General features: G+C 39.6%; 1 protein-coding gene across 2 annotated transcripts; it reads right to left on the bottom strand.

The window, feature by feature from the left end:
• Positions 1-13: 13 nt before the first annotated feature.
• Positions 14-23,832, bottom strand: loxl3a (lysyl oxidase-like 3a). 2 transcript variants are annotated; one of them, XM_036568605.1, is made up of 15 exons: positions 23,506-23,832; positions 22,277-22,559; positions 20,906-21,069; positions 17,278-17,495; positions 11,091-11,280; positions 9,914-10,094; positions 9,097-9,251; positions 8,205-8,375; positions 6,427-6,582; positions 5,831-5,990; positions 5,083-5,326; positions 2,720-2,835; positions 1,758-1,894; positions 1,154-1,265; positions 14-586 (listed from the first exon to the last, which is right to left on the bottom strand). In XM_036568605.1, exons 2-15 carry the CDS (start codon positions 22,554-22,556, stop codon positions 513-515), a joined length of 2,358 nt encoding a protein of 785 aa, XP_036424498.1. In that variant the 5' UTR covers positions 22,557-22,559; positions 23,506-23,832; the 3' UTR covers positions 14-512. The 2 variants fall into 2 exon arrangements, with proteins under 2 accessions (XP_036424498.1, XP_036424497.1); XM_036568604.1 differs by lacking the exon at positions 6,427-6,582 and having other exon boundaries at positions 23,506-23,829.
• Positions 23,833-27,660: the final 3,828 nt, after the last annotated feature.

The raw sequence follows: 27,660 nt of genomic DNA, 5'->3' as shown, positions 1-27,660 counted from the left end.
AAGTTTGTCAAAACACTGTTGAAAATACACATTTTTTTTATCAACATTTATATTGCATTCATTACATTATTATCATTTAAAAAATAAAACATTAAGAAGACATTCTTAATAGGGATTTAACCTGATTTCTCCAGTAAGAAACCTGACTATTCTGTCAGTTGAAACAAAGCTGTAACTGGTCAGGCTCATGCATGAGGAAGTGCTCTCTTGTGCATTTCCCTTTAGCCCTTTCCTTTTATTCAAACAGACAAAGGGCTAATCTAAGATCCTTTCCCCAACATAGCTGGGGTAGATGTAATCAATGATACAGACTCCCACAATGCTTTTTATTAGCTGGTCAGTTGTCTGTGTTGATTTAAAGCACCCAGAGACACCTCTTGGTAGAGGAGTAGACAAGGAGACATTTCTAATCAGTACTTGGTTTACAATAAGAATAAATAAAAGTATATGTATTATAAAGCTGCTCGTTTTCCAAAGTGGCTTAAGGCAGTTCCAGTTATGGGCTATTTGTGTTATGAGATCTGATTATTCAGCTGACCGGGATAAAGTTCAAACTGCTTTTCTGCCTCCTCGCTGTATGAGTCACCTGAAAATAGAACATGAAACAAGAATAAACATTTACATTACCAATGTTGCCTGTTGATTAGATAACAAACTATGAGCTAATCAATTCTGGCCTACACTCTTAAAAAAGATGGCGCTTCAAGGGTTCTTTAGTAAAGAAAGTGGTTCTATATAGAACCATGAACACTCAAAGAACCCTTTGCATAATGAAACTGATGGAGAACATTGCATTAATGTGCTATAGACGATTCTGTATAGAACCTATGTATAAGGGTTCTATGTAGCCCCCAAGCTTGACATTGTCAAAATAGAAGAACCCTTTTGGGTGCTATACCTACAGCACATTCTCCATTACTCTGAAGAAATGGGTCATGCAAAGGGTTCTTTGAGTGTTCATGGTTCTATATACAACCATTTTCTTTACTTTAAGCATCTTTCTTAAGAGTGTAGCATTTCCATTGAGTACAGCTTTTCTTGCTCCTTTTTGTTTGTTCCAACAGATATTCTTGAAAGCCTTCAGTTTTAGTTGTGTGAATGTTTGTGAACACTACTGTTCTCAATGAATAGGGTTACTATAGCTGTGACTTACCTAGATGGCATTTATGCAACCAGACTCTATTGCCGTCATATTTGCAGTTGCAGCGCATGGCATTATTGGTGAAGTCACTCTCTGCGACCTCGAAGTTGGGATTTATTATAACCTGTGAGAGAGCAAAATCTTTTATTTAAAAAGCAAAATACCTATGCAGTAAAAATCTAGGGTCAGTTGGGGAGAAGAAAGAGCCAAAGGAAATAAATAACTGTGCTCTCGACCAGTTTAGGTTAATCTTAATCCTGAATCCGTAAAAGTCCTCCCTCCCTTCCTCTGTATACTCAAAGGTTCATTACGGCAGAAAATCAACCCAATCCTATTAAGAGTCTTGATCCTTAGATTCTTAGGAGTTAGCTGTGCAGTTGCAATTGCATGTGTCTGCCACAAGACGGCACTCCATCAACACTATACTTTATACAACATTTGAAACAAAGTGCCTGTCAGTAGGGTCCTTTGGGACCACGTTTGGCATGGTAATGTGGCTCAGCACTACAGAAGTAGTACTTACAATAGCAAAGAATTAAGCCTCTCTACACTGAGTTTGCCTCTTGTGGGTTGTGAATAAACTAATCATGTTTGAATGTATAAGTTTATATTTTACCTGTAGTATGTAGTTGCCTGGTTTAACATCAGTGATGTCAATCCACTGGCAGTCAATGTCATGTCTGTAGGTGTCCCAGCAGCCAACTGTGATGCCCTGCTCCCCAAAGTTGGCACACTCATATCGCTTTGAAATACCTGCCCCAAAATAAAAGTAACATTATAACTTTTGCTTCCTATTTACTGTAGACAGATAACCTGACTGATTACATGATGAGGACAGCCAGACATGGTCTGTGGACTTTTCCTGTAACAGTGCTGTTTCTGTCTATGCCATATACGTGCAAAAAGCCCTACATCAATGAATCCCTACTAATGTTAAAATGGTCCCAGATGAGCAATCCAGCAAAAGTCCCCACTTCCTCAGTCATTATGGCAGGAAATCAACTCAATCCTATTAACTGGCTTGATTGGTTGCAAGTGCTGTATGCCATGTACCTACAATGCTGCAGAAAAATCAGAGACCACCCTTCATTTATTTAATTTCCAGTCAAAATGGCCAATTTGTGTCTTTTTCCAGAAGATCACATGACAAATTGAATGTGTTGAAAAACTGAAAGTGAATTACCTGTAAATAATGAGAGCTGTAATAAAGGTAAAGGGTGGAAATTATATTATGTTATATGATTTTGTATTTAGTAATTCTCTGTTAAGTATATGTTTTCTGCTTTTTCCCTGATGCTGAAAAAGGAATAACTTATACATAATGGCTGTTTTGACTGGAAATTAAATAAATGAAGGGTGGTCTCTTATTACCTGCATTAACATTCAAAATAGTGTACTGAAACTTAAAACTGCATCCATTTAGAATCCGGCCCCTTGATCGCGTCTGAGGTGTCTCTCATTTGCTGTCTTTTATGGAAAATAGGGGCTGACATGGCAGGCACTAATCTTGACTTCAGAATATTGAACCTGACAATATGTGTATATACCAACATAACCAGAATGTAACCTCAGCCATACCCTCATGGCACTCCGTGTCCTCCAGACAGAAGCTGGCTTTGTGACCATCTGCCACTTTAGTGCCATTGAGATCCAGCAGGTCGTAGTGGGTAAAGATATCCATACTATGATAGTGCCTGAGAAGGAGATAACCACACACATTTAATGAGCACTGCAGAGGAACAGCAGAGCAAGTTCATGAATGCCTACACAATCATCTCCATAAATAAAATTAGTCAAATCATTTTTATGTTTGACCACAACTGGTCATAAGATGCCTAAAATATGAATGAATGTAAGGGTAGTTCTGTATGTAGTTCTGAGCTGCTATGCCTTTTCCAGAAGAAAATCTAAATTAAAAACAAGTTATCCTATCCAAATTCAGTGCTTTGGGTGGGAAACTGAACCCATGGAGTAAACACTGGTCTCTCTCTCTCTCTGGCTGAAGGCTGAAGCTGGGCTTCTGTTGCTTCCACAATGCGCCAGGTTTTCCCATTAAAGCTGCATTAAGCATAAATACTGAGTGACCTAATGTGTGCTGGGAGACCTGAGTGGATTTTGGAGCAGACATGCTGGTCACCACACACTGCTCTAGGCCCATTTTGAGCTTCTTCTTCTCTTCCCAACTCTTTCCAAAAGTAACAGATAAAGACAACTTGAACAGAGTTCAGAGCAACTAACCGCATGGCAACATCAGTTCAACAGCTGCCATACAAAACAAAAATCACTTTCACTATAGGAAATTAGATCCACTGTTGCCTCTGTTTCAGATATTCCAGGAAAACCACAATTAATATGTGACAGCCTAAACAATTGTTCAGTGATGCCCTTACAGCAATAACTCTTTATCAGAGTTAACATGTTAAGTAGCAGTTATTGTCTTTTACATCTACTTCTTCCATTCACAGAATTCTATAGTCTTTAAACAACAGAAGAGTAAACGAAACTGCAATCATGCACCCACATGTTGTCCATGCATGCAAACTAATGTAACGTGTCTTTACTCAAGCATGCACACATGCACCTTTGCTCTAAAGTAAGGTTGCTTTTAAGTGTGACAAAAAGAAACCACACTGACCCACCCCTGTCAGCTTGAGAAATGATAGATATTTTCCTCTTTTGATCATGCCCATCCACATGCACTCACTGAAACAGATGACACGAACAATAGAGCTCATCAGTCATGTGAACATGCAAGACTCCAGTGCAGACACTACTCTGTAATTTACTACAAACCAGTTTCTAGTCAGTAGGTTTGAGCACAGCTGTCTCCTGTGAATATTGTGCAAAAATGCCTTTTCTCTGAAGCTGAGCAACTTTTAAAAAGTACCAGTCTGTTCCTCAAAACCCTGTTGTCTTTGCTTCCACCACGCTGTCACCATGCTGTCATCTGGTTAAGTCTTCTACTCAAAGGAAGAGTTTAGCCAAAAAAAAAAAGTTCCGCAAATTTGCACACCTAAATCATCATACACATTGATCAAGCCATGTGAAATCATCTCAAATAGACTTGCTTATGTGGTTTCTGACACTGTATGACATACTTTTATGTATAAAAATGGACAAAAGTAACTTTTGAGTGATCAGTCCGAAAGTATGTATACAGCAATCATTATTTTTTTTTTATTTTAATCAAAATATTTATTTAGATTTTATCATTTCTTTATGGCCAACCAATTTTTTTGGAGACACTTTTTACTAGCCTTTTTTAACCCAAAGGTCACACTGTTTCAATAGCAACAAAAAAGCAGAAGCCTATTTAAATAACGTGAATCAAATAAAATACTACAGGAAACTGGCTATTTAGCACAATGACTTATGCTATGACATTTTGGTATATATTTATTATACAATGACATTTGGCTATAGGTTTATTTTGCTATGATATTTTGGTATATGTGCTGCAGTAGCACAGATGAGGAGTGAGTGCACTCACCTGTCTTATGTTATTTACATCATAAAATTCCAACACAGATCAGCCAAAATGAATTAACTGTGTGTTTGGATCAAACATCCCCACCTAAAAGGTTAGATATTGCCCTTGCAATATCTATAACAGTCTGTGCTTTTGTCCACTTTTATTAAAATAATGTCGCACCGTCAGAAACCACATCAGCAAGACTATTTACATTACTCCCATTAGTTGTTAGCTACATAACTTTGCAGCTGTAGCAAAACTAACACCAAACACATGGTGACTGATCAACTACATTTGGTGTAAGGGAAAATTGTGTATATTAGATTTTTTTCCCCAAAATATTCCTTTACCTTCAGCTAGATAACCATCTAGCATGCAGCCTCTGATAAGCATGCACTCTTGTATGCTAATACACAGACAGCCAGCTCTGACGATCAGCCCATGCCAGAGAGATAGCCCATGCATTTACCTATGGCATTCATGCCACACCCAGGAGTGACGGCCCAAACGGGGCCGGAAGTCAGCTCGTCCAACATTGTGGATCTCAGAGGAGAAGCGGAGAAGGCGGCGATGGCCATAAGGCCAGTTGGCTCTGACAGCAGATTTAGAAAGGCAGTTCTCTTCCGCCGCACAGTAGAGCAAATGCAGGGGCCGGTCTTCGATGTAGACACTCCGCTCCACCAGAGGGGCATTCAGGACCATGTCTGATGCAGCTGAAGATTGTGAGAGATGAGGAGATGACATAAATGAGTGATAAATGTAACAGACATCTGCTTTCAATCTGAGTGTCTCTGTATCTTTTCTATGTCCTCTACTGTTTATCCATTTAAAAGTTTTAGCAGATTTTTTTAAACATCTCACTCTTACTACTGTTTACTATACTGCTTGTCAAATAGAATTGTAGATACATAGCAAATACAGACTGAAAGTGTATACAAACATAAGAAATAGACAACTAAGAATGCTTTCCAGTATACTGTAGGTCCTCCTCTAGCCTTGCTGACCACCCTCACTGCTGCCATGCTTTTAAGTCATCTAAACAAACTGCTTTCCAAACATTCTTCTCCACAGACCATCTGAAGTGGTTGCATTTTTCTTCTCCACACATTTCCAGTGTATTTTACTGAACCAATAATAAATAATAAGGAATCATACTTAACTGTCCACATTAAGAAGAAGAAATGTAAGTGTGGCTGGCTGGTGCATGTGTAACTCACAGTCTGAGCAGATAATTCCTGCAGCAAACTGAGGTCCTGCCCTCTTACAGCTGACGACCTGATGGTGCTGACAGTCACTTAGAGTCATCTCATCTCCCCGACACTTCACCCCACTCATCACCATCTCAGTCACATTACTGCTGTCCCAGTACCACGTTTCCTTAACAACACAGAGGACACCGCAGTGCACAGATTACAAGTGGTGCCATACCTGTTACATTACGATAAAATCTAGAGATGAGTGATGAAACCACATGAGGAGTATTTCTCAAGGCAGGATTTCTCAGTTAGCAAGATAACTTAAGCCAAAAGCTAAGCTTTGTCCAACTGGATGAGAGCTAAGAGAAATTTCTACTGAATAAACCTCAAAGTTTGGCTTAAATGATCCAAATGACTGAGGAATCCTTTATAAAATACTTTATTTAGTGTTTCTGTGATGTTTAATTGCAGTACAGCTCCAGTTATTCTTCACCAGTTCTTTTAGCTCTAACACCTTCCGTATTTGCAATGTCATAGCATTTATGTTTGTGCTACATTTATATAACTAATAATAATCTAAATGTAAATCTTATTCATACAGTACTCCTCTTACTTACTGTGATTGCATGCAGGGCGTAGCCAAGGCCTAGCTGTCCGCACGCCACCATGGCCTCTCTAGTGCTCCACCCATCACTGCACAAAGTGCCCCATCGGGACCCAACCTGAACCTCCACTCTGCCCTCGTAATCCGTCCTGCCCCCGACTATACGGATCTGCACACAGATCCCCACTGCAAGGACTAAGCATGCAACCTATCCAATGATCTATGTGAAGAGAGCGTGACGCAGTTGCCCAGTGAGGTTAACAGACAGTCCACGTTTATTCTCTGCCTCAACTTGAAGAACAACTGTACCCAGCATTCAGCAATCTACTTGGTTTAAGTACCCAAGGCTTCCAAAGACTAGATTAGGAGATGCTGAGCCTAACCTACTGCTATGCTATTGCATAAGTTCATGCTTTGCTCTCTACAAGCTTGACTCCTTTTGTCAGTTATGAACAGAAGAGCTTGCATTTTTACTATTTTTAAGCATTTATGTTTAATTGCAGGATGGAGCCTGTGTTATACAAAAAAGCCTCCCAAAAATGTGAGGCTTTTTTGGGCCCTGCTGCTGCTTGATGGTATTGAGCTCAATGATGTCTTCTAAAAGACTATTTCTTCCAGTGAAGCATCATAGATCATGTCACAGCAAGTGCCTAGCCTTCAGAAAGCTATTTAAACAAAGAACAGTGTTTATGTATTCATTTCTCTCAGGTGACATAGTGTAATTTCTGAGTGTACATTTTTTTAGAACACCAGGTTTAGTCTGTACTTGCTGTCCCTGGATTCCTAACCTATTTTTTATGTGCAGGTGCTTCACTCTTAAAAATAAAAGTTTTCAAAAGCGTTCTTTTGTAAAATGCCACAGAAGAACCACTTCTGTTTCTGAAAAAAAAAAAAAAACTTTCAATGGATGGTTCTTTGGAGAAAACCTACTTTTGTAAATGAGATGTGTGAGTGTGAAGAACATCCACAAAATGTAAAGGTTGTAGGAAATGGTATAGAAAAGAGCTGGCAAAAGTTGGCCTGTTAGGAAGTGTGATTGAGCCCACCTAAAAGTCATCCTCACCCTATGAGAGAACAAACATATTTTTATATTATAAATGACTTAATAAATTATTAATTACTTTAAAAATGTATTTTTGAAGTAGCAACAAATAACATTAACGCTATGAAATACATGAAACCTTCTTAAACTCTTTATTTGTATACTGTTTTGTCTTTTTGGCCCTCAGTCCACCACAAACATTGCACTTTGGCCCTTCAAAACAAAAAAGGCTTGGCACCCTTTACATTATTTTAAATCTTTAGAAGGTTCTTCACGCTTACAAATCTTTTATCACTCAGTTCTTCACAGAATCAAATATGGTTCTTTAATTGGCATCGCTCAAAGAACACTTTCTGGCTAGTTTTTTAAGAGTGTACTTTCATTAGGGCTTCAAAATTCATTTCTAAACTCTTTTCTTCTTGCGCCAGAGCTGTTTCTCCATATCTTGATATATGTTACTTCCCAAACTTATGGTCACGGACATCTCAGTGATGTATTTGTTCAGTGATGTATTTGTTCAGTGATGTATTTGTGCAACCTAGCCAAGCTCCTTAAAATCCATCTTCCTGCAGAGTTAAGTTCTACCCCTAATCCAACACATCTGATCCAGCTTACCAAGGTTAAAAAGAGCATCTGAATATCAGAGCCAGATGTATAAGATCAGGGTAGGAATGGAACTCTCTCTACAGGAGGGTGAATGTCTGGCAGTTGAACAAGTCCCCTCTCGTGTACTCTGAGAATTCTCTTACGCTGAGGCCGCTGCTAGCATATCCAAGCCCCAACTGCCTGCAGGCAACCATGGCCTCTCGAGAGGTCCAGCCGTCCCCACAGATCAGCCCCCACTGCCCTAAAACACTGGCATTAGGGGCCAGGAGCTCCACACGCCCTTCCAACTGTGTACGCCCCCCGGTCAGCCGGATCTGGGATTGGGTTAGAGATGAGCAGCGAAGAGCAGAGGAAAGCATAAGGTCAAAAGTCAAACAGCCTTGACTTTAAACCAGGAGGTCAGAAGCTGTTCAGCTCTAGTTGTTCAGGGCTGCAGTGTCTTTGGTAATTTCATCCAATCATTAACTACTTCACTGATGTGCCTAATAATGAACATTAATGTACAGTATATGACCATATGAACAGTGCGTACCTGATCCAATAAACTCATTCTTCTCAAATTCTTTGGGCACTGCTTGGAGCATTGACAGACTACTCTCTGAGTTGAACAGCCCAGTACAAACTAATTGCACTCAGATGTTAACCTATAGCTACTACGCTAGAGTAAAACTCTGTATTATAAGCATATTTCATGGAGCTTCATGAGGATTGCATTAGTTTCAAGCAGTGCACATAAAAAGCAAGTCAAGCATGATTTTTCATAATACTGATTATGAAAAACAACATATAAAACCTAATGTCAAAGAGTTTTTGGGGAAAATGACTATCAAAAATATATTTTATTCTTTGACAGTCATTTGTTTACAGTTTGCTAAAATAGAGCTACCAACTCAACTACACAAATTGTACACCTACTGATTTCTAGTTTTCCTTTTGTATGAGAATTTTTGCTGTCTACACAAAGTGTCCTCCATGTTACTAATCTATGAACTGTACTAACGTATGAAATGAAGTATAAAACACAAACTGTCTGACCGTTTTTTCAAAGCCCATGCAAGGGATGTTGCACTTGACAGAGGCATCCTCCATGTGTTTGCAGTCCTTAGCAGTGATGCTCTTATGTGGACATTTCCACAAGCTCTTCTCATCTCCACGACACTGCACCTCATTCATGTAGATGGGACCCATGCCTGCAGAGAGGTTACACAGCAGATTCAGTCTGTTTTCACAGGCTAAGGTTGATCTTTAAATATTCCAACCATCTTGCCTTTATTTTGTTAAACGTTACTCATTTATACATTAAATTTAATTTGACTCAAGGAATTTGCCACTACATTGTATTGCACTTTCTTACTAACATGAGCATAATAACTGTTAAATCATAATTATACATGGGACACTCAGGACTTATATGGACATTATGTGGGACTGCCCAAAAGTATATGCCTTTTGGGAGAAGTTAGTTGAATCTCTCTCTCCATTGACTGACATGCACTTCTCCATGGACTCTGACCCACGCCTACTTAACAATGACTTAATATCTCCATCCCAATAAGGACTTGGAATATCTGGCTGCCTGGCTTAACAGCAGCAAAAAAGTCATCATCCATCGTCTGTCCAAACATCAACTTTTCATACATGGAATTATGGAATATCCAAGGTGAAGTGCCTTTCCCTTGCTTACCTGTATTATAAGTGCATCGCTGCTGTCGGAACAAAATCTCATATCTCCATTTTTGTCATTAGCGTACAAGGAAATACCCAACACTAGGTGCAATTGTAGTAGTACATTAGCCTAATCATAGCATAGATTTTGTCTCTTGGTTTTAGGTGTTGGATGAATTTGACCAACCTTGACCCATGCGTGCCCCGGTTAGCGCTTCTTTAGCTGTACCAAAGCCCAGCTCCCTGCACACCACACTGGCTGACTCCAGGTTCCAGAGGTCATCACACACCGTGCCCCATTCAGAGCCTTTCAGCACCTCCACTCGGCCCTCGCCAGCCCTTGCTCCTCCCTTCAGACGTACCTTAGTCTGGACCAGAGGCAGAGAATTGGCAACTTTATGTAATTCTGACACTCTTTGCAGTGCCAATACTGTATAAATACTGATCAACATTCAATGCAAAGCATGATTTATTCACAACATAAAGATTTATTGCAAAAGTGGTAGATGATGTGCTTAAGTAAAAATATTTAACTTATTTTTTAAAATTGTAATTGTGCTGATGCATTTTACATTTTATTCATGTGGAAATTATGTAGGGGAGAGCAGGGTTGTTTGGCACAGGTTTTACTCTGCTGTACATCTCAGGTACCATACATTAGCATAATCAAACTAGCAGCAAATTCAAAGCTGAACATCTTTGCTAAAAACAGAAACTTTCAATGTCAGAAAATATTTCCTGCCATTAATGCTTCATGACTAAACTCATGTTGTGCACTTGTACTAGCACCAACATGGAGTTGGCTGGCACAACATTAAGCTATAGTTTTACAGAATAAAGCAACAAATAGAAATAATCTGATCTTTTAATTTAAAGCTCAATACACATTTAAAAAAAGACATTTAATGGCAAATAAGCAACATTTTTAGCCAATTAAATGTTAGGAATGTTTCCTAACAGTGTGAAATGTATTTTCTTTTATTATCCTACATTAAAACATCTTAATGTATTATGAACAACTGTTCTTTTTCGATCTAGTGTGTTAAACAGTATCCTGTTAAAATAAAAAAGTTAAAACATTTAATACATAAATAGACTGCATTCAAAGTTATTTTATTTTTATCTTGAGATAGACTCAGTTATCATCAAATGGTCTAAAGCTTAGAGGTGAGAACAACTTCTTACAAATTTAATGTATATTAAATTTATATTAAACAGTATTATAGTAGAGTACAGCACTATAGATTTAGTTAGTACGCTATTTGATATGTGTTCCCCATACTGACCCAGAAATGAACACCAAACAACCCCTGTGTCAACAAGACCCAGTTTTTAATTGGGTAAGCCTAATGAACTGCAGTTACCACATGATTTAGCTTGCTCTTGCGTCCACGACCTTGAGTGAACTGGGGCCCAGGCACACAGCTGACAACAACAGGTCCTCCACCAATGCAGGGGGCGCTGGTGTTCTTACTGAACTCCATAGTGCAAGCGGAGAGATGAGCCTCATTCCCAGTGCAGGCCACAGAGTGAATTTTGTACATGCTACGGTGACTAGACAGAGATGATATGAGCGGATGAGTATGCACATCTAGGGTAAAACTACTTTGTTCCTCTTTTGATTAATGAATTCACTGTTAATCAATCAAACAAGATCATATAATACATTGCAGTAATATAACTTGATCAAAAGCAGAATGGCCTAGATCTAAACAAATCCTTTTCATCTTTAATTTCATTATTCCAATTCCAAATAAAAAGCAAAACCATCAGGTTTTAATCTTCAAGTTTCTAATGGTCTTTTTTTCAGCAGGGTTCCTGGGTCAACGAGAGTGATTCTGGGCAAGAAGGAAATCTGTGAGTGCCAGCTCTACTCATTTGACACATTTCTAACATTCTTGCAGCTTACTGACGAGAAGAGTAATGTGACAGAGGAAAACGGGCACAAAGAGAGCATGCTGACCTTCCAACGAGAGCCTGTTTTAATCAAGTTGCCACTGAGAAGGTAAAACCTTCACTACTACATGTATACAAGCAGTGCACATTTCTTTTGACACAGTTTAGTTATAGTGACTGGATATCAGTGTTAATGTTTCATATTTGAGCCAGTTTAATCATCATTTAAATTCCCTCCCAGGGCCTAAATTCTCTAACTAATCCTCTAATAATCCCTTATTAGTAATTACCAGTTACACTGTCTAATTTCTAAAGCTAATTTCTGGTTTTTAATTTTTCAAGTAGCTTGTCTGTCACCATCCATGTACAACTCACCTATCAGGCTCTTGACATCCTCAGACATTAACAGTCGAGATGGCATAGCAATTGGAAATTTGCTATGACGTAACTTTGCTGTGCAGCATACTGGGGTAAAGTTGAGTCACTGTGGTTTTCACACACCCCTGCTGACCTCTCACGCACGTGTGTGGGTAAGTGTGGAAGAGTGTGTGTGTATTACACACACAGGTTTATGAACTCCTTCACCTTCAGTTCAGTCTGTATTTTAGATACAGTACTGTGTGAAAGTAAGAAATCACAATATCTGCATTGATATTTTCCATGCTACTTCTAAACATCTCCAAAGTTCAGTCTTAGAAGTTGGTTGCATTTTCTGCATCTCATGATCCAAGTAATCCCAAACACATTCAATGATGTTGAGGTCTGGGCCCTAGGATGGTCAGTCCATTGTTCTGAGAACACCAACAGCTTCTTTGTATAATTTGCAAGTTTTCTTTTTTGTCCATTTCTCAGGAACAGCTTCTTGACACAGTTCTTCTCACAGTGAAAGGAAGGACAGAAATGCCTGTGGATTTTTTCAGTTCTGAAGCGAGAGTGAAGCTGGATTTTCATCTGTCTCTCAAAGACGATAAAGGTTTTGGTGGTCTACCAGGTCTTGCATGGATGCTAGGAGTCCCATTTTCACTATCCTTACATATTAACTTATGTTTTTTTACTTATTTTGCTTGGACAGTCCCTTTTCTTATACAAGTGGCTTATCTTATATCTACTCAGAAATATCTCCTGAAAAAATAATAACTTGTACTTTGTGGCCGTTTTGATTGGAAATTAAAAACAGTACTTTTGTACAGTACCATAAAAATCAGTAAAGTTGCTTAACCATTTTTTCATCACGAGTTACAAATCAATAAAGCTACTTCACCCAATTTTTCCTGATGAATTAATCAGCCTCAGGTTGCTAAATTGCTAGTGAGCAACAGAAAATGATCCATTACATAAACATTGAAACAGCATGAGAAGTAAAGCCAGGTACCAGCTCCACTAAGACCAGCAACTGAGGCCTTTAGGCTTTTTAATAGGATGACCTTATGACCTTAGGCAGAATATCAAGTTATAATAAGAGAAACTAGCATTTTATTTTTCATATAGCCCTGATAAATTAAATCATTACATAAAATGCACACAAAAAAAAGATAAATGACAAGTATCTAATCTTTTTGTTTAGTAAGGTAACAGGCCCTAATACTGTGCAGGGCAAGCAAAAATAAAGTGGTTTTGGCAGAATACTCTCTTAATTAGTCATAAAGACAAATGGCTTGTGTAGTTAATTCTGGAGCTTAATGACTGAGGAGTATTTTTCCTCAGATCTTTAAATGAATTCTCCAGAGTGCGAGTCTTACTGACTCAGTAAGTTGAACCATTCGTAGACTGTCTCTGTTCTTTCTCTCTCCACCCCTTTTGTATAAAGCTTCTTCCTCTCTCTCTCTCTCTCTCTCTCTCTCTTCTCTCTCTCTCTCTCTCTCTCTCTCTCTCTCTGTCTGGTTCTCTCACGTGTGCTCACACACGTCCTCTATCGCTCACGGACATGGTCTGTCTGTCACAGCACTCACTGCTTACATTTTACCATCTGGTGTGAATCTGTAACACTGTCTGCTCTCAGACGTGGACGGCTGCTTCAGCACAGAGAGAAGAGAGCCAGACAGAGTGAAAACGAGAGAAACAGTGATAGAGGGGCTTGAGGGACTTTGTTGAGAACTCAATAAAATTGCATCACTTCAACGTGACTTCAGGAACAAGAACTAAGACACTGCGAACATGAATCTGTACTCCAAATCTGATAAGGCCTACTATAGCTATTAATGTACTAGTAATGTGTTTACCTTAGAACTAAGAACTAAGATCCTCTAAGATCGTGGAAATGCTAGAATATCAATGTCTATTAATAATATAGTCTTCAATCGCTGAAATATTTTGACAGGAAGCCTCACACGTGGAAATGATTTGCTAACAGAGACTGTGTAACTGAGTTATGTGTCCCTATTACAAAACATAAAATCACTCTGAGAGAATAGCATTTCTTATCTCAAGTGCACAATATGAGATTTAGAGAATGATCCAACAACGAATCCATTCCAAAGCTTTCAAATCATCAGTGATTATCTGATAGTCTAGTACAAGTACAATGATTCACATGTACATTTATATTATATACACTATATTGCCAAAAGTATTCACTCAACCATCCAAATCATTGAATTCAGGTGTTCCAATCACTTCCATGGCTTTAGTGTATAAAACCAAGCACCTAAGCATGCAGACTGCTTCTACAAACATTTGTGAAAGAATGGGTTGCTCTCAGGAGCTCAGTGAATTCCAGCATGGTACCATGATAGGATGCAACCTGTGCAGCAAGTCCAGTCGTGAAATTTCCTTGCTACTAAATATTCCACAGTCAACTGTCAGTGGTATTATAACAAAGTGGAAGCGATTGGGAATGACAGCAACTCAGCCACAAAGTGGTAGTTCACGTAAAATGACAGAGCGGGGTCAGCGGATGCTGAGGCGCATAGTGTGCAGAGGTTGCCAACTTTCTGCAGAGTCAATCGCTACAGACCTCCAAACTTCATGTGGCCTTCAGATTAGCTCAAGAACAGTGCATAGAGAGCTTCATGGAATGGGTTTCCATGGCCGAGCAGCTGCATCTAAGCCTTACATCGCCAAGCGCAATGCAAAGCGTCAAATGCAGTGGTGTAAAGCGCCGCCACTGGACTCTAGAGCAGTGGAGACGTGTTCTCTGGAGTGACGAATCACGCTTCTCCGTCTGGCAATCTGATGGACGAGTCTGGGTCTGGCGGTTGCCAGGAGAATGGTACTTGTCTGACTGCATTGTGCCAAGTGTAAAGTTTGGTGGAGGAAGATTATGGTGTGGGGTTGTTTTTCAGGAGTTGGGCTCGGCCCCTTAGTTCCAGTGAAAGGAACTCTTAATGCTTCAGCAGACCAAGAGATTTTGGACAATTTCATGCTCCCAACTTTGTGGAAACAGTTTGGGGACGGCTCATTCCTATTCCAACATGACTGCGCACCAGTGCACAAAGCAAGGTCCATAAAGACATGGATGACCGAGTTTGGTGTGGAAGTCCTGAACTCAACCTGATAGAACACCTTTGGGATGAATTAGAGCAGAGACTGCGAGCCAGGCCTTCTCGTCCAACATCACTGTCTGACCTCACAAATGTGCTTCTGGAAGAATGGTCAAAAAATTCCCATAAACACACTCCTAAACCTTGTGGAAAGCCTTCCCAGAAGAATTGAAGCTGTTATAGCTGCAAAGGGTGGGCCGACATCATATTAAACCCTATGGATTAAGAATAGGATGTCACTCAAGTTCATATGTGTGTGAAGGCAGACAAGCAAATACTTTTGGCAATATAGTGTATGTAATCAAAGGGGAATTACTTCCTAAAACTAGCATTTCATGTATTATTTGTTATGTTATATAGTATTCTGTAGGGCAGCCTTGCATCCATCAACCTCACTGACTTTACAGAATTCATGATTTTGCATCGTTTTTGTGTTTTCATCTATCAGCAATCTCTCACTACAATACCCAGCATGCATTAAACAAATACATCTGACAGCTAGCCACTGACCTAGAGGGTAATACATACAGCTGTATGTCCATTTAAGTTTCATTAGTGAAACAGCATTAGTGAAATAGTATTAATCTCAATGAACTGTTTGCAAAATTCTGACAAGTCCTCCCTCACTTGGTTACTGTTGCTTCTTTGTCAAACTGTCAGTTCAGAGTACCTGGCATCTGTAGCACTTCTGCTTACAGAATAACTAAAATGTAAGGTGTTGATGGCTAATAAGGGAGAGGTTTGAACAAGAAATGTTGCCCCTTCAGACAAGCTCATTTTAAAGCTAACACTGGAGCTAGTCGGCGCAACATTAGATGCTGAGAAGGACTCATCATCTTGTACACAAGATCCTTTAGACTTTGATGAAAGAATATGTTATTTACTATTAGTCATCATATTAAAATGGGTGTTAGCCATTTTAAAGTTTACCTTAGCGTTTACATTAAGCTCTAAGTGTGGTCTTTCACATAGTTTCACCTAAAACTTTCTCAGCTTTGGGAATAAAATTAAAACAGCACCAGCCTCCACACTGGAGTTTTTCCTTTGCTTGACGGAGAAAGCAGTTTAGTCACAATTCTGAGTGACTAATAGGTGTGTCAACCATTGTTTTACAACTGGTCATAAAACTATTTTCTCTGTTAAAGGAATAATTCAGCTGGCTATTGAAGAAAAAAAAAAAACAAACAGCCACCACAAAGCACTTGTAGTCTTTCAAAACAAATTTCCACCTTCAAGAAACATCATCAAAATGGGTCTTTCCGTATCTTTAAACAAGAAAATCTCAATTGAGAGTCCAGAGAAGCACCACTGTCAAAGACTGCAAGTAAGCATGTTCCCAAAAAAGTTTTAGAAAAGGTTAATTTTTCCTTTTGGCTGGGATGCCCATTTATGTTTCATTACTGAATATAATAGCTTTCTTCCACAACCAATCACTTATAAATGTGAGTTTTCTCCTGCTGTCAGTTTTGGTATTACGATATGCATAACTGCAACAGCAACTGAATCTTGAGATTTTCCACCCTAACTTAGCAGTGTATAAACACATACATCTTAAAGTGGAAGTTGTGAGTTGTTTACATGAACTCATCATCACACATTCTCATGAAGCTTTTTATAACAAAACAACCACTCCATAACTCTTTGTGGACTAATTTAAGATACATACTCAATATGTGAAAACAGAAAACTTCAGAATCTCCAAAGACCCGACAGAAAAAGAGCACTTTGGGTCAGACAACAGGCAGCCCACAGCAAATTAGGCGTCTCAGCTTGTAGGAACCCTTTGCCGACAACAACTATAAAATGCTCTTTCAATCATCTGCACAGGACAGAATACACTGCTACAGAATTCTTTAGGAAGGCATCTGGCAAGTAAACACATTTTGCTGTCAGAAAAGTGTTCTATGCTCCTGTGTGGCTCACAATGAAGAGTGAAACTTCCACCTGGAAAAGGTTAGGGGCTTTCATGTACAGTGCTGTAGAGGAGGAGGACTGCAGGCCATGATTTACTGCCATGATGAATGTCCTCTACTAATGATTATCCTATCTGTATTTTATTTCCAGAGACATTACTGGCTGAGAAATGCAGAGGAAAACATTCAGTGTCATCACATGTCTAAACACAAACTCCCCAAAGCATCTCCTCCACACTCGGACAGAAGAAATGTACTCCTACCTGTGTGGCTTCTTTCCGGTAATCCTCTCTGAAGGGAATCCCATCATGCCACAGACCACACGTGAGTTTTTGACGGTCCAGCCAATGTTGCAGATTTGACTCCAGCCCTCTTTATACTTCACCTCCACTACGCCCTCAGTAACAGGCATTCGGGCACCATGGGCAGCAGAAAGGGGGCGCAAGCGGATCTCCTCCATCCTGTTCTCATCCACCTGCATCTAAAATGCCAACACAGTTGATGAGAATGACAATAAACTGTATGCCAGCAACGGCATCGTCCCTCATAGAATTTAAATCTATATTAACTTTACAGTTTATTCCCTTCAGCCATCAGAAGCCAACTCTGATACATAACGTATAACAGTATAGTATCATAATATTTACATACACTAGACTACAGCTGTATTTGCTTAACTCAGCCAGCAGTAGTTCAGTCATTATTATGTTACACGGTGACATAACTTTATTACTTATAGCCGTACGCAAAAGTTTGGAACCCCTGATCAAATTACATGTTTTGTTACACTTCTGAGTAAAAATAAGTTAACACATCCTCTACAGAGAACATGCTTACAAAGGTAAAGGGAAAGAAATCATACATAAAATGCAGTCTTTGCAAAAGTTATGGCACTAAACTTTGCAGAAAAATGCCATATTTAAATTTGTACCCTGTAGAAGATGTGTTCACTTATCTTTACTTAGAAAATCAACAAAACATCAACAACAACGGTACATGGGGTGTTTTTAATCCCTTCTTGTTTTCCACCTATTGCCTTGTCAGCTAAACAGCTAAAAACATAACAGAAAATAGCCAAAGATTAAGCACAATTAATGATGTTCTGTCAACGGATTTGTGAACGATGTAATATGAACAGTAAATATCAGCTCTCAGTAACACTGCCGGTTAGTGCCAACTCTGAGTGCTAAGCTAAACTGCATAAATAATTTTTGTTAATAGTTATATTTTATTCAGTTTATAAAAACTGAAACAAATGATGACCTATTGTGTCATCCATGCACAACAGGTGATAGAATAAAGAAAGTTTTTAACGGTGATTGAAACTTTCAGTGTCGTTTGCCTTCCAGCTCCCGCTGTGTCCTAGCAACCACCTCTGGACATGCATATCAGTGAAGCAGTGCAAAAATCGCACCCCAGTCTGCTACGTAGAGGGCAGCTGTGTTATCCACTATGCTACAACAACTGCTTTTACTATACTACAACCCCACAACAGTTCCAAATATGAGGACATTCGCAATACTCTCTCACTCATTCCTTGTTGCAGCTGATTTAGTATTGACATACAAGTGCACAAAATTAGGGGTTTAAACTTCCTAATTCCAGCTTTGAAAGAGAACCAACTGTGGACATGTGCAAGAAATCCAGACATGAGCAGTGAGTACACGTGCACACACACATACGCACATAGGCACACTCAGCCTGCTGAATCAGTGCCATGGAATGCTTGTATGTGTATAAGCAGACAGTGAGAAACTTCTCCTTTAGACTTCGTATCTGTAACTCTAATGAAATCCAATCCCATACGCCTGTTTGCATGCGTTGGCGTGCATGTGGGTGGGGGTTGGGTAGCCTCTTTGTTTGTGTGTGTGGCTTTGCGGTAGGCATGCATTATGATTTATAACTCACAAAAAGCAAAAATACAGACTGGTCAAAAATAGTTAAAAAAAAGATTGTTTACTAGTGGCACCTCTCAGAATTCTTGTTAATGTGTTTTGGACTTTATGCTGAATTTGGAGCTGAAATCTTTAATGTGCAGCATTCCAGTCTAAGTGTACACAGTGGTGTGTGTGTGAAGCTGAGCTCAGTGTTAGGCAGCTGCTTCTAACGGCAGCCTTGAGTTCTCCGTGTTCTTTCGTTCTTCCTGTATGAAACAGCCCATTGGACAGCAGTGCACGGCCTCTTACACATCTTTCCCCCATTCACTTTCTGGCTGTGTCTCTATGTCTTCCTCACTGTCTCTCTCTCGCTTGCTCTCTCTCTCACTCATCACTTCTTTCCTCTCACTCTTTCTCGCTCTCTCTTGTTCTCTTACTCACTCTCCCTCTTTCTCCCACACTCCCTCTCTTTCTTGCTCTCCCTCTGTTTCACTCTTTGTCTGTCTCTTTCGTTCCCTTCGTCCCTCCTTCTTTCTTTCTCTCACTCTTCCTCATTATGTCTCTCTTACCCCTCCCATCTCCCTTTCTATTCTATTGCTCTCTCCCTTAGTCTTTTTCTCTCTTTGCCTCCCTCTTTTCCCCCTTCTCATTCTCTCTCTTTCCCTCTCCCATCTCCCTCACCCCACCATCTGTCTCTCTTAAACCCTATCTTTTCCTCTTTTCCCTTCTCTTTCTCTCATTCTTACACTCACTCACTCTCTCATGCACATAATCTGTCACTCACACTCACTTGCTCACTCACTTTTTCTCTCTATTCTTCCTTCACTCACACATTTGCTCTCCCTTTCTTTCTTTCTTTCTTTCTTTCTTTCTTTTTTCATTCTCGCTCCCTCTCTTGTTCTCTTTCTCTTATTTCCCTTTCTCTCTCTCACCTTCTCTCTCCTTCCCTCTCTCATTCTCTCTCTCATTTTCTCTCTCCCTCCCTCTTTCCCTCTCCCCCCGGCTCTCTCTGCTGGCAGATCATATGAGGTTAATTTAGTGCAGAGTCGGTATCCTGCACTGCTGCTGGCTCCAACACAGACCGCTTCCCCCCAGGCTAACCTACAGCCTGTGGGCTCCATTCTGTGCAGAAAACAGGGGGAAAGGAAGAAAAGTCCAAAAGACAGAGAGAAACGACTCTAGACAGTTTGAGACAGTGAGTGGAAAGAAGAGAGATTTAAAACTGAGGGAGAAGGGAGGGATAGAGAGTGAGAGAATGAGAGAGAGAGGAGTGAAAGAGAGAGGTTAGAAAATAAACAGAGGGTTAGTCTGCACCACAGACTGCACGAATGAATGAGCACATTTCCCCTGAGCAAATGGAAAAATCACTTGGAGTGAGAGATTAAAAAGTTTATTAAATAGGAAGTCACTCATGAATAACTTAATCGAATTACTGACACACAAAATGGTAAGCTAACTTTCTATTAGAAAACAATATTCACAGTGGGCGTTTTGTCTGAGCTAAAACACAGCTATATTCTCAGTTTGCAGCAGCTCTGTAATCATCACAAGGATTCAGTCAAATAATGACATGGCTTTGATAGAACTCTCCCTATTGTTCTCTTTTCCAAGAAGCTAATTACTTGCTTTCATCACTTCAAATGGCTCTTTTCAGAGCATAATTGGTTTTCATATGTGAAAAGTACATAAAAGAAAAAAAACACAATGTGCTTGTAACACAGTGTGCTTGTCTTTCACAGTCCAATATAACATGACCAACATGTGTACTGACTTAGTTAATTAAGTAAATCAATCAAATGGAGATTTTTGTGCCTTTGAATGTACTCTCCCCAGTTACCCCCTCTGTCTATGATTTTCAAACAGCAGGATTCAAGTTCTGGCCAATCAAACATTGCAAAGAACATGGTTCAGTAACAATGAATCCTGACTGTTTCTTCAATGGTAATTCAATTTACTGTTACTTTGTGTCCCCTGTCTTTCTGTATGGCCCTGACTGATGGCATGTTCAGTTTACCTCAATGATGTTGGAGTCCAGGAAGCCAGGCAGCCTCTCGTCTTTACAGACAACCCCTGCATCCTCCTCATGAGTGCAATCACTGTTACCCCAGCCTCGAGACAGACATTTCTCAATGCTCTTCTCCGAGCCTGAGCATATCACATTATCCAGCCAGATCTTACCTGCAGAGATAGTGATATAAGGGCTCAGATATATCTAGCATGGGTTACGTCTTAAACCTTAGGCTTATTATCCAGCTATTATTCTTGAACTGTGATGCTGGTTTCCTTTCCAAAGACTCTGATTGGTATAGCATGGTGATCTTGCCTAGACGTGAACCCTAGTCTGCTCTGTGGAGTGCAGCATTGTTATCAACTACATTACATCAACCACATATTCAGTAACTACAATTAATTATTTATTCATTACTATGGGACAAATACACGCCATGGCCAAAAGTATGTGGACAAATGAGCATCACTACTATATGAGCTTTATGGACATCCCATTCTAAAACTATTTTTGAGTTGGCCGTTATTTGCAGCTATAACAGCCTCCACTCTTCTGGGAAGGCTTTCTACAAGAATGTGGAGTGTGTCTGTGGGAATTTGTGCCCATTCACTGTGCCAAACTCAGATGCATCCATAGACTGCTAGATATTGAAGCGTGATACATCACTCTACAGAACACATTTCCACTGCCCCAAAGTCAGTGATGGCCTGCTTCACATCACTCCAGCCGACAAATGGCATTGTGCATAGTGATCTTATGCTTGTGTGCAGCTGCTCGGCTATCAAAGCCCAGTTTCTGGAAGCTCCCAATTCACAGATATTATGCGGATGTTGTTTCCAGAGGCAGTTTGGAACTCTGTAGTAAGTAATGCAACAGAGGTTCGGCGATTTTTACACGTTACATGCTTCCGCTTGGTGTAAGTTTGTTGATCTACCCCTTTGTGGCTAAGCTGTTGTTGCTCCAAGATGCTTATACAACACATACCACTTACAGTTAACCAGGGCAGACCTAGCAGGGCAGAAATTGCACAGACTCACTTGTGGCAAAGGTGGCTTTCTATGACAGTGCCACACTTAAAGTCACTGAGCTCTTCAGTACAACCTATTACTCCTCATGTAATCAATTAACATCAACTGTTCATGTGCCTTTTCACTAGTAAGCATATCAACACTAATAACAAAATCTCTGAAAAACTTGGTCACTTTATATTAATGTATGAAATAAAGTTTCATTTTAAGTAATTTTGGACCATTTCTATTGGTCCGTTCATTGTGAAATGTTCACCCAATGTAAAGACAGCTGTCTCTTTTCAACTGGTGAAAAAAAAATGGAATCATGAGTTTTTGGTAAGTCACGAACATCATCTATTATACCAACCTGTGCCTGCTCCATACTTGGCACTATGTGACCAGCTGAGGGCCTCCACAAAACCCAGATGGCGGCACAACACATGTGCGTTAGAGAGAGTGAAGTCATCATCACAGATAGTGCCCCACTCGCCGTTATAGAAGACCTCCACTCTGCCCTCGTTATGTTTACGTGGGTAGCCAGCCAGACGGAATTTTAGCTGGTCATGTTGAGGAGAGGATGTCTGGCACAAACAGGAGGGGAACCACATATACACCAGTAATACCACTATATCCTGAGATTTCACCATGGTCTGAAAGAGAAAAAGAAAGAGAGGGAGAGAAACAAAAAAAAACTATTGTAAAGTAAAAAAGACATTACAGGGTGGATTCAGGTATTACTGGACCTCAGGTAATATGGAACCTATAGTAGTCTCATAAACATCATTTTTCTCATTCAATTTCCCACTTAACTTATCTTTTTAGCTCAATTTGCATAATCATACTATTGCTTTTTGCTAATTTATGAAGCATACCATGATCAAAATCAGCTTAAATTGGAATAAAGTTTCTAAAGTGTCCCCATTATGGCCCATAATACCTGAATAAATATTAATTTTGCTGATTTTTCAAAATTTGTAAAGAAAGTCATTCAGAGTGGTTTGATGTGAAATAATTAATTGTAGAGAAACTTCAGATTTTTTTACGGTGATGGTGATACGAACCAAAGGTCACGATGTCTGCAATACAATATAGCCATTTTATTTACTATCCAAAACCACCAGTGATCCTACATGTGTCTTCTCAGTTCTTATATGCATTGTTTATAATAATAAAACAGTGTTAATTCTGAAAAAAAAATCTCTTTGAGGAATATTTTACCTACACTAGTATTAGACTAAAGGCTCAAAATCATGAAATAAGTCTTTCAAATGACTTTCTGTGATTTAGCTTTTAAAGGTATTAAGCTCTTTAGACATCTGGTTCTTATTATCACCACTGTGAACAATTCTGACCCATTAAGTTCCTCTAGAAAGAAGCATTTCACATCAAACTACTCTGATTTTGTTTACAACTTTACCATTTAATTATACAATTAGAAAAAAATCAGTAGAATTCCCCTTTAACTTTTTCCACCACAATGTTTTGTTGTGTCCATTCTTTTTTTTTAAAGTATAATATTTATGTGCACTTAACTTGCTGTATTATTCTTACAAAGAATGTTCTTGAAGTGTGTAGATGATGCGCAGCTCATCTTACCTGTCTTTAAGAAGAGTTCACACCTGCAGAGTTTGCCTGTGTTACGAAGGAGTTCTGAAGATTCTCTCTGACCAAATTAAGAGGATGTTAAAATGTTCAACTTCCTTTTCAATAAACCGATCTGTCCTGAAGTTTCAGAGCATTTGGGGATCCATCGTAAAGCCAGAAAGATAGCGCCTGTTTGGCTGAGTGGACAGAGAGCTGGAGGGAGGCTGGGGTTGCTCTGGAACTTTGGTAAGCTCACTGTCTGCCTTCAACTATTTATAGGGGGAGGCGCAGACTGCTCTATACAGGAGAAACATCTTGACAGCAGTTCACGTGAAGTCTTGGTTTGAACAGTTTGCCAGATTGCTGCTGAATGCACATGTGCTGGGAGGAGAGAAGGATCACTGCAGGAAGCTCGTCTTGTAGGAGAGGTTTTTGATATGCATTGGAATTTCCATGTGAGAAAGTGGCTTGCAGTTTTTGCAGGTTGTTTCAAGTATAATAATGTTTATAATGGGAGAAGTTGAAAGAAATCATAGACTTGCAGACTTGCAGACTTAGAAAATTGCAAATGTTTACTGGATGTCAATGGTTAATGGCAAGGGCATTGAGGAACAGCGCCATCTGTTGGGCACTATAACCCAATGGTTAACCCATTAACCAAGCGCAAAGCCGCATCAGACCCTTCTCCCCTGATCGCTCCCACCACCACGCACAAAAAAGTACTTTTTTAAAATAACAAATAAATAAATATGACAAAATAAAAGTCACTGTCCATACGTTATTCTGAACGGTTTCTTCGGCAATGAAGCTGAATGAGAATTAATGGAAAGAAACAACGGGAGAAGGTAAACAGTTTCCCAAAATCACACCTTTCGCTTGCCCAGCTGTAAACTCTCAGCTTTCTGATGAGCAGGCTAACTAGACGAAGACAGTGTTTTTCAATAGATCAATTTTTTCAGTGTTTTTCAATAGATCAACTCTTACTTACTTAACAAACCGGATAGTCCCGGTCCTAAACACTGATTGCCTGAGCTGAGTTCGAAGCCGTTGTAAAATCCTCCGTATATGCACACCTATGACCGCCTCGCAGCAGCTGAGCTCTGTGTTTCTGTGCCACATCCCACAAAATCCGTATCCTGTTGATGGAATAATCTTTAACGTTAACTCAGATGCAGCTTGCATGGACCACCGAGTGTACTGATGAAGTAAGAACCTAGTTCTGCTTAAACTGAGGGGATGACAAAGTATTTTCTTAACTTAGAGCTAGGCTGCACATCTAACGTTCGCTAACAGGCTAAAAGATAGCAAACATGCTAAACAACCCTTCAGTAAAATCACAGGCTTGTCAATGGCAACATAAAAGACTAAAGAATGTCGCTTAAATGTCTTACAGGCTTCAAATGTCTGTTTTTCAGTTGAATCTGCCTTAAGTAGCATCAAACCCAGACTGAATCTCAAACAGCTCTGTACTCCCTAGCTACATAGTGTGTTAGCTAGCTAGCTAGTTATGTAGGTTAGCTAGTCAAGTTTTGAAATTCTAGCTACTGACTATTTTTTAGCTATATAATTCACTGTTGGGGTGCAGGAAGTGCACTATGTAGGGAGCAGTGAGCCATTTAGAGCCATTTAAGATTCAGCCCCAGCGTGGGAGGAGGGGTGCCGTTAGCTTGTTGCTAAATAAGACTGGAAATCGCATAGAGGCGCTAGTGGAAATTAGCATTGTCGTCATAGTGGTAATTTAGTGTCTAAAAAGTACTTATAAATCGAAGGTTTTTGTATTGAACAATGCTGTGTTGTGATATATTAATTATTTTTACACGACAAAAAGTTAATGAAATGACCGCTGCATAAGTTACAGTAATGGGTGACATAAAGGCGGAATACTTGTTTAAGTTATTTAACACTACTGAAATTGTGTATTTTATCATGTTTTATGTTTTCCGCAGTTTTATAAAAGCAATAGGCTTTATAACTCAACTGTGCATTACTTTTAGTTGCTATAATCAATTTTTTTGTGTTTAATTTCATTATGTCTCGTTGGTGACAGCATATGTACTCTTTTGCAGTTGGTCATACCTCAGATTTTTGAGTAGGAACTAGTAAATTTTAGTTCAAATGCTGATAGATGTTGGATGCGCTAAGCCTGCTGAAAAGCAAAACAAAACAAACAAAAAAACAGCACAGACCATGCTGTTTTATGCTGGTCTAGTGCTGGTCTCTTGCTGGTTTAGCTTGTCACCCAGCCTGGTCATGCTGGTTTACCTGCATACAGCATCCAAAACACAACATATGCTTGTTTTGTTGGTGACCATCCACGGTGGTCTGTGCTGGTTTCTCTAGCAGGGAAGTTCCATGGCAATTCTTCAAAATTACTCAGCACTTAAGAAGTTTTTGACCTTTTGTACTTCGACTCAGGTTGTTTTTTGGAAAGGTACTGTTACTTCTTGAGTTATTATTTCACAGACATAACAATACTTTTCCTGAAGTAAAGGTTTAGGCTACTCTACCCATCTCTAGTGCTGAAAGTGGTCTTCATCATGGTTTGGATAAGAGGCTAACAACTGAATGCTGATGTGAGTGAGAGAGAACTTTTGCTGTTCTTTGCTGTTTTGATTCTGCTGAAAGTTTCACAGTTGATCTGCGATTAGCGATAAGACAGTCTTTACAATCTAATTCTGTTTGCTGCATAATTTCAGTTGTGGCTACAGGATAAAATGGTTGTTTTGCATACTTGTATGTATTCAGACATAATTAATGTAATCAGCAGGGCTGTGTGAGAAGATGCTGACAAACTTCATTCCAAATTCTCTGTGAGTTGGTTTCTATTCTAGAAAGCTTGAGGCAAGGTGGTCCCCAGCTAGAAGTTAACACCCCATTTTACCCTCAGCAAGCATTTCACCATTTCTGCAGTCTCCTTAGCTCTCCTGGAACAGCTTAACAAGTCATACTAATGTTTCTTTGTCTCTCCCTCATTTCTCTCACAGTGTGAAATGTTCACCAGAATGATCTTCAGAGGCACTAGGCTGGCTTCACATGACCCTCCCTCTTTCCAGGCTGCCATGCCCTCTGAGCAGTTCGACAGGCAGGTAGGCTGCTCTCTCTGATCAGCTCGTCTTCATTCTCCTCACCCTGCTGAGGGAAAACCAGCCCTGCGGCACAGACCGCGCATTTAACAACCATCATTCTCTCTCTCTTGCTCGCTGTCTGCCTTTCTTTTACTCTATATTTCTACACATCACTCAGGGGCTCTGCAGAAGGCCTGTTTTGTCCAGAGACACTGCATCACAGCACTGCAGAGTAGTGATGGGTTGATGTTGTTTGATGCTTTATTGGAAATTTGGAGGTGTTTGAAGGAACTCTTTTCTCTCTCTTCTACTGTACCTATATTTATTCATTTCTTTTCTTAAAAAAGAAGGAATTTCATGAATTTTTCCAACGATTTTTAATATGGATGGTGGTAGCCTACAATGCAAAAATAGCCATGGATGAATTAAAAAAATACATTTCAGGCTGAAACGTTATCTCAAAGGTATTGAAAAGACAATGTCTCAGGCATCAGGCAATATAGTCATAATGATTTTGTGTATAACTTTCTGTGAGGTAGCTTTTAGAGGCATTAAACACCTCATACGTCTGGTTCCTATTACTGCCATTGTGAACAATTTTGACTTGGTTTCTCTAGAATGAAACATGTTCTTCAACCATTAAATTATGCAGAATCTTTGAAAAATCAGTGGAACTCCCCTTTAAGACTTAATCAGTAACATATTAATTATGCATTAACTACTGTGAAGTATTTAATGACTTATTTAGTTATGCGAGTGAGAAATCGAAATGTAGGCGCACATATAGGCTCAAAATATGGACTTAAAATGGTTTGGGCAATGAGGATATGTTCTTTCTTGCTTCGTCCACATACACATCCATGAATACGCACCAGTTTAATTTACGCATTGTGTCAAGATGGGCAAAGAAGAGGAAGAAATGCACAGACTTTATGGCCCCATAAAGAAGACATCACAAGTGTGCCAGCATGCCTTGAAGACACGTTTTGACATTCATTGTGTCATTGGCCATACTCCATTACCCCTGTGATCAGGAAGTTTGCCTCATGAGCAGCAGCTCCAGAGGGCAGGTCAATGTCACTTACTCTGTCTCAGAGCCATA

The sequence above is a fragment of the Colossoma macropomum genome, unplaced genomic scaffold (genome assembly GCF_904425465.1).
Source record: "Colossoma macropomum unplaced genomic scaffold, Colossoma_macropomum, whole genome shotgun sequence".
Lineage (NCBI taxonomy): Eukaryota > Metazoa > Chordata > Actinopteri > Characiformes > Serrasalmidae > Colossoma > Colossoma macropomum.
This window is presented reverse-complemented; position numbering and strand designations above follow the sequence as displayed.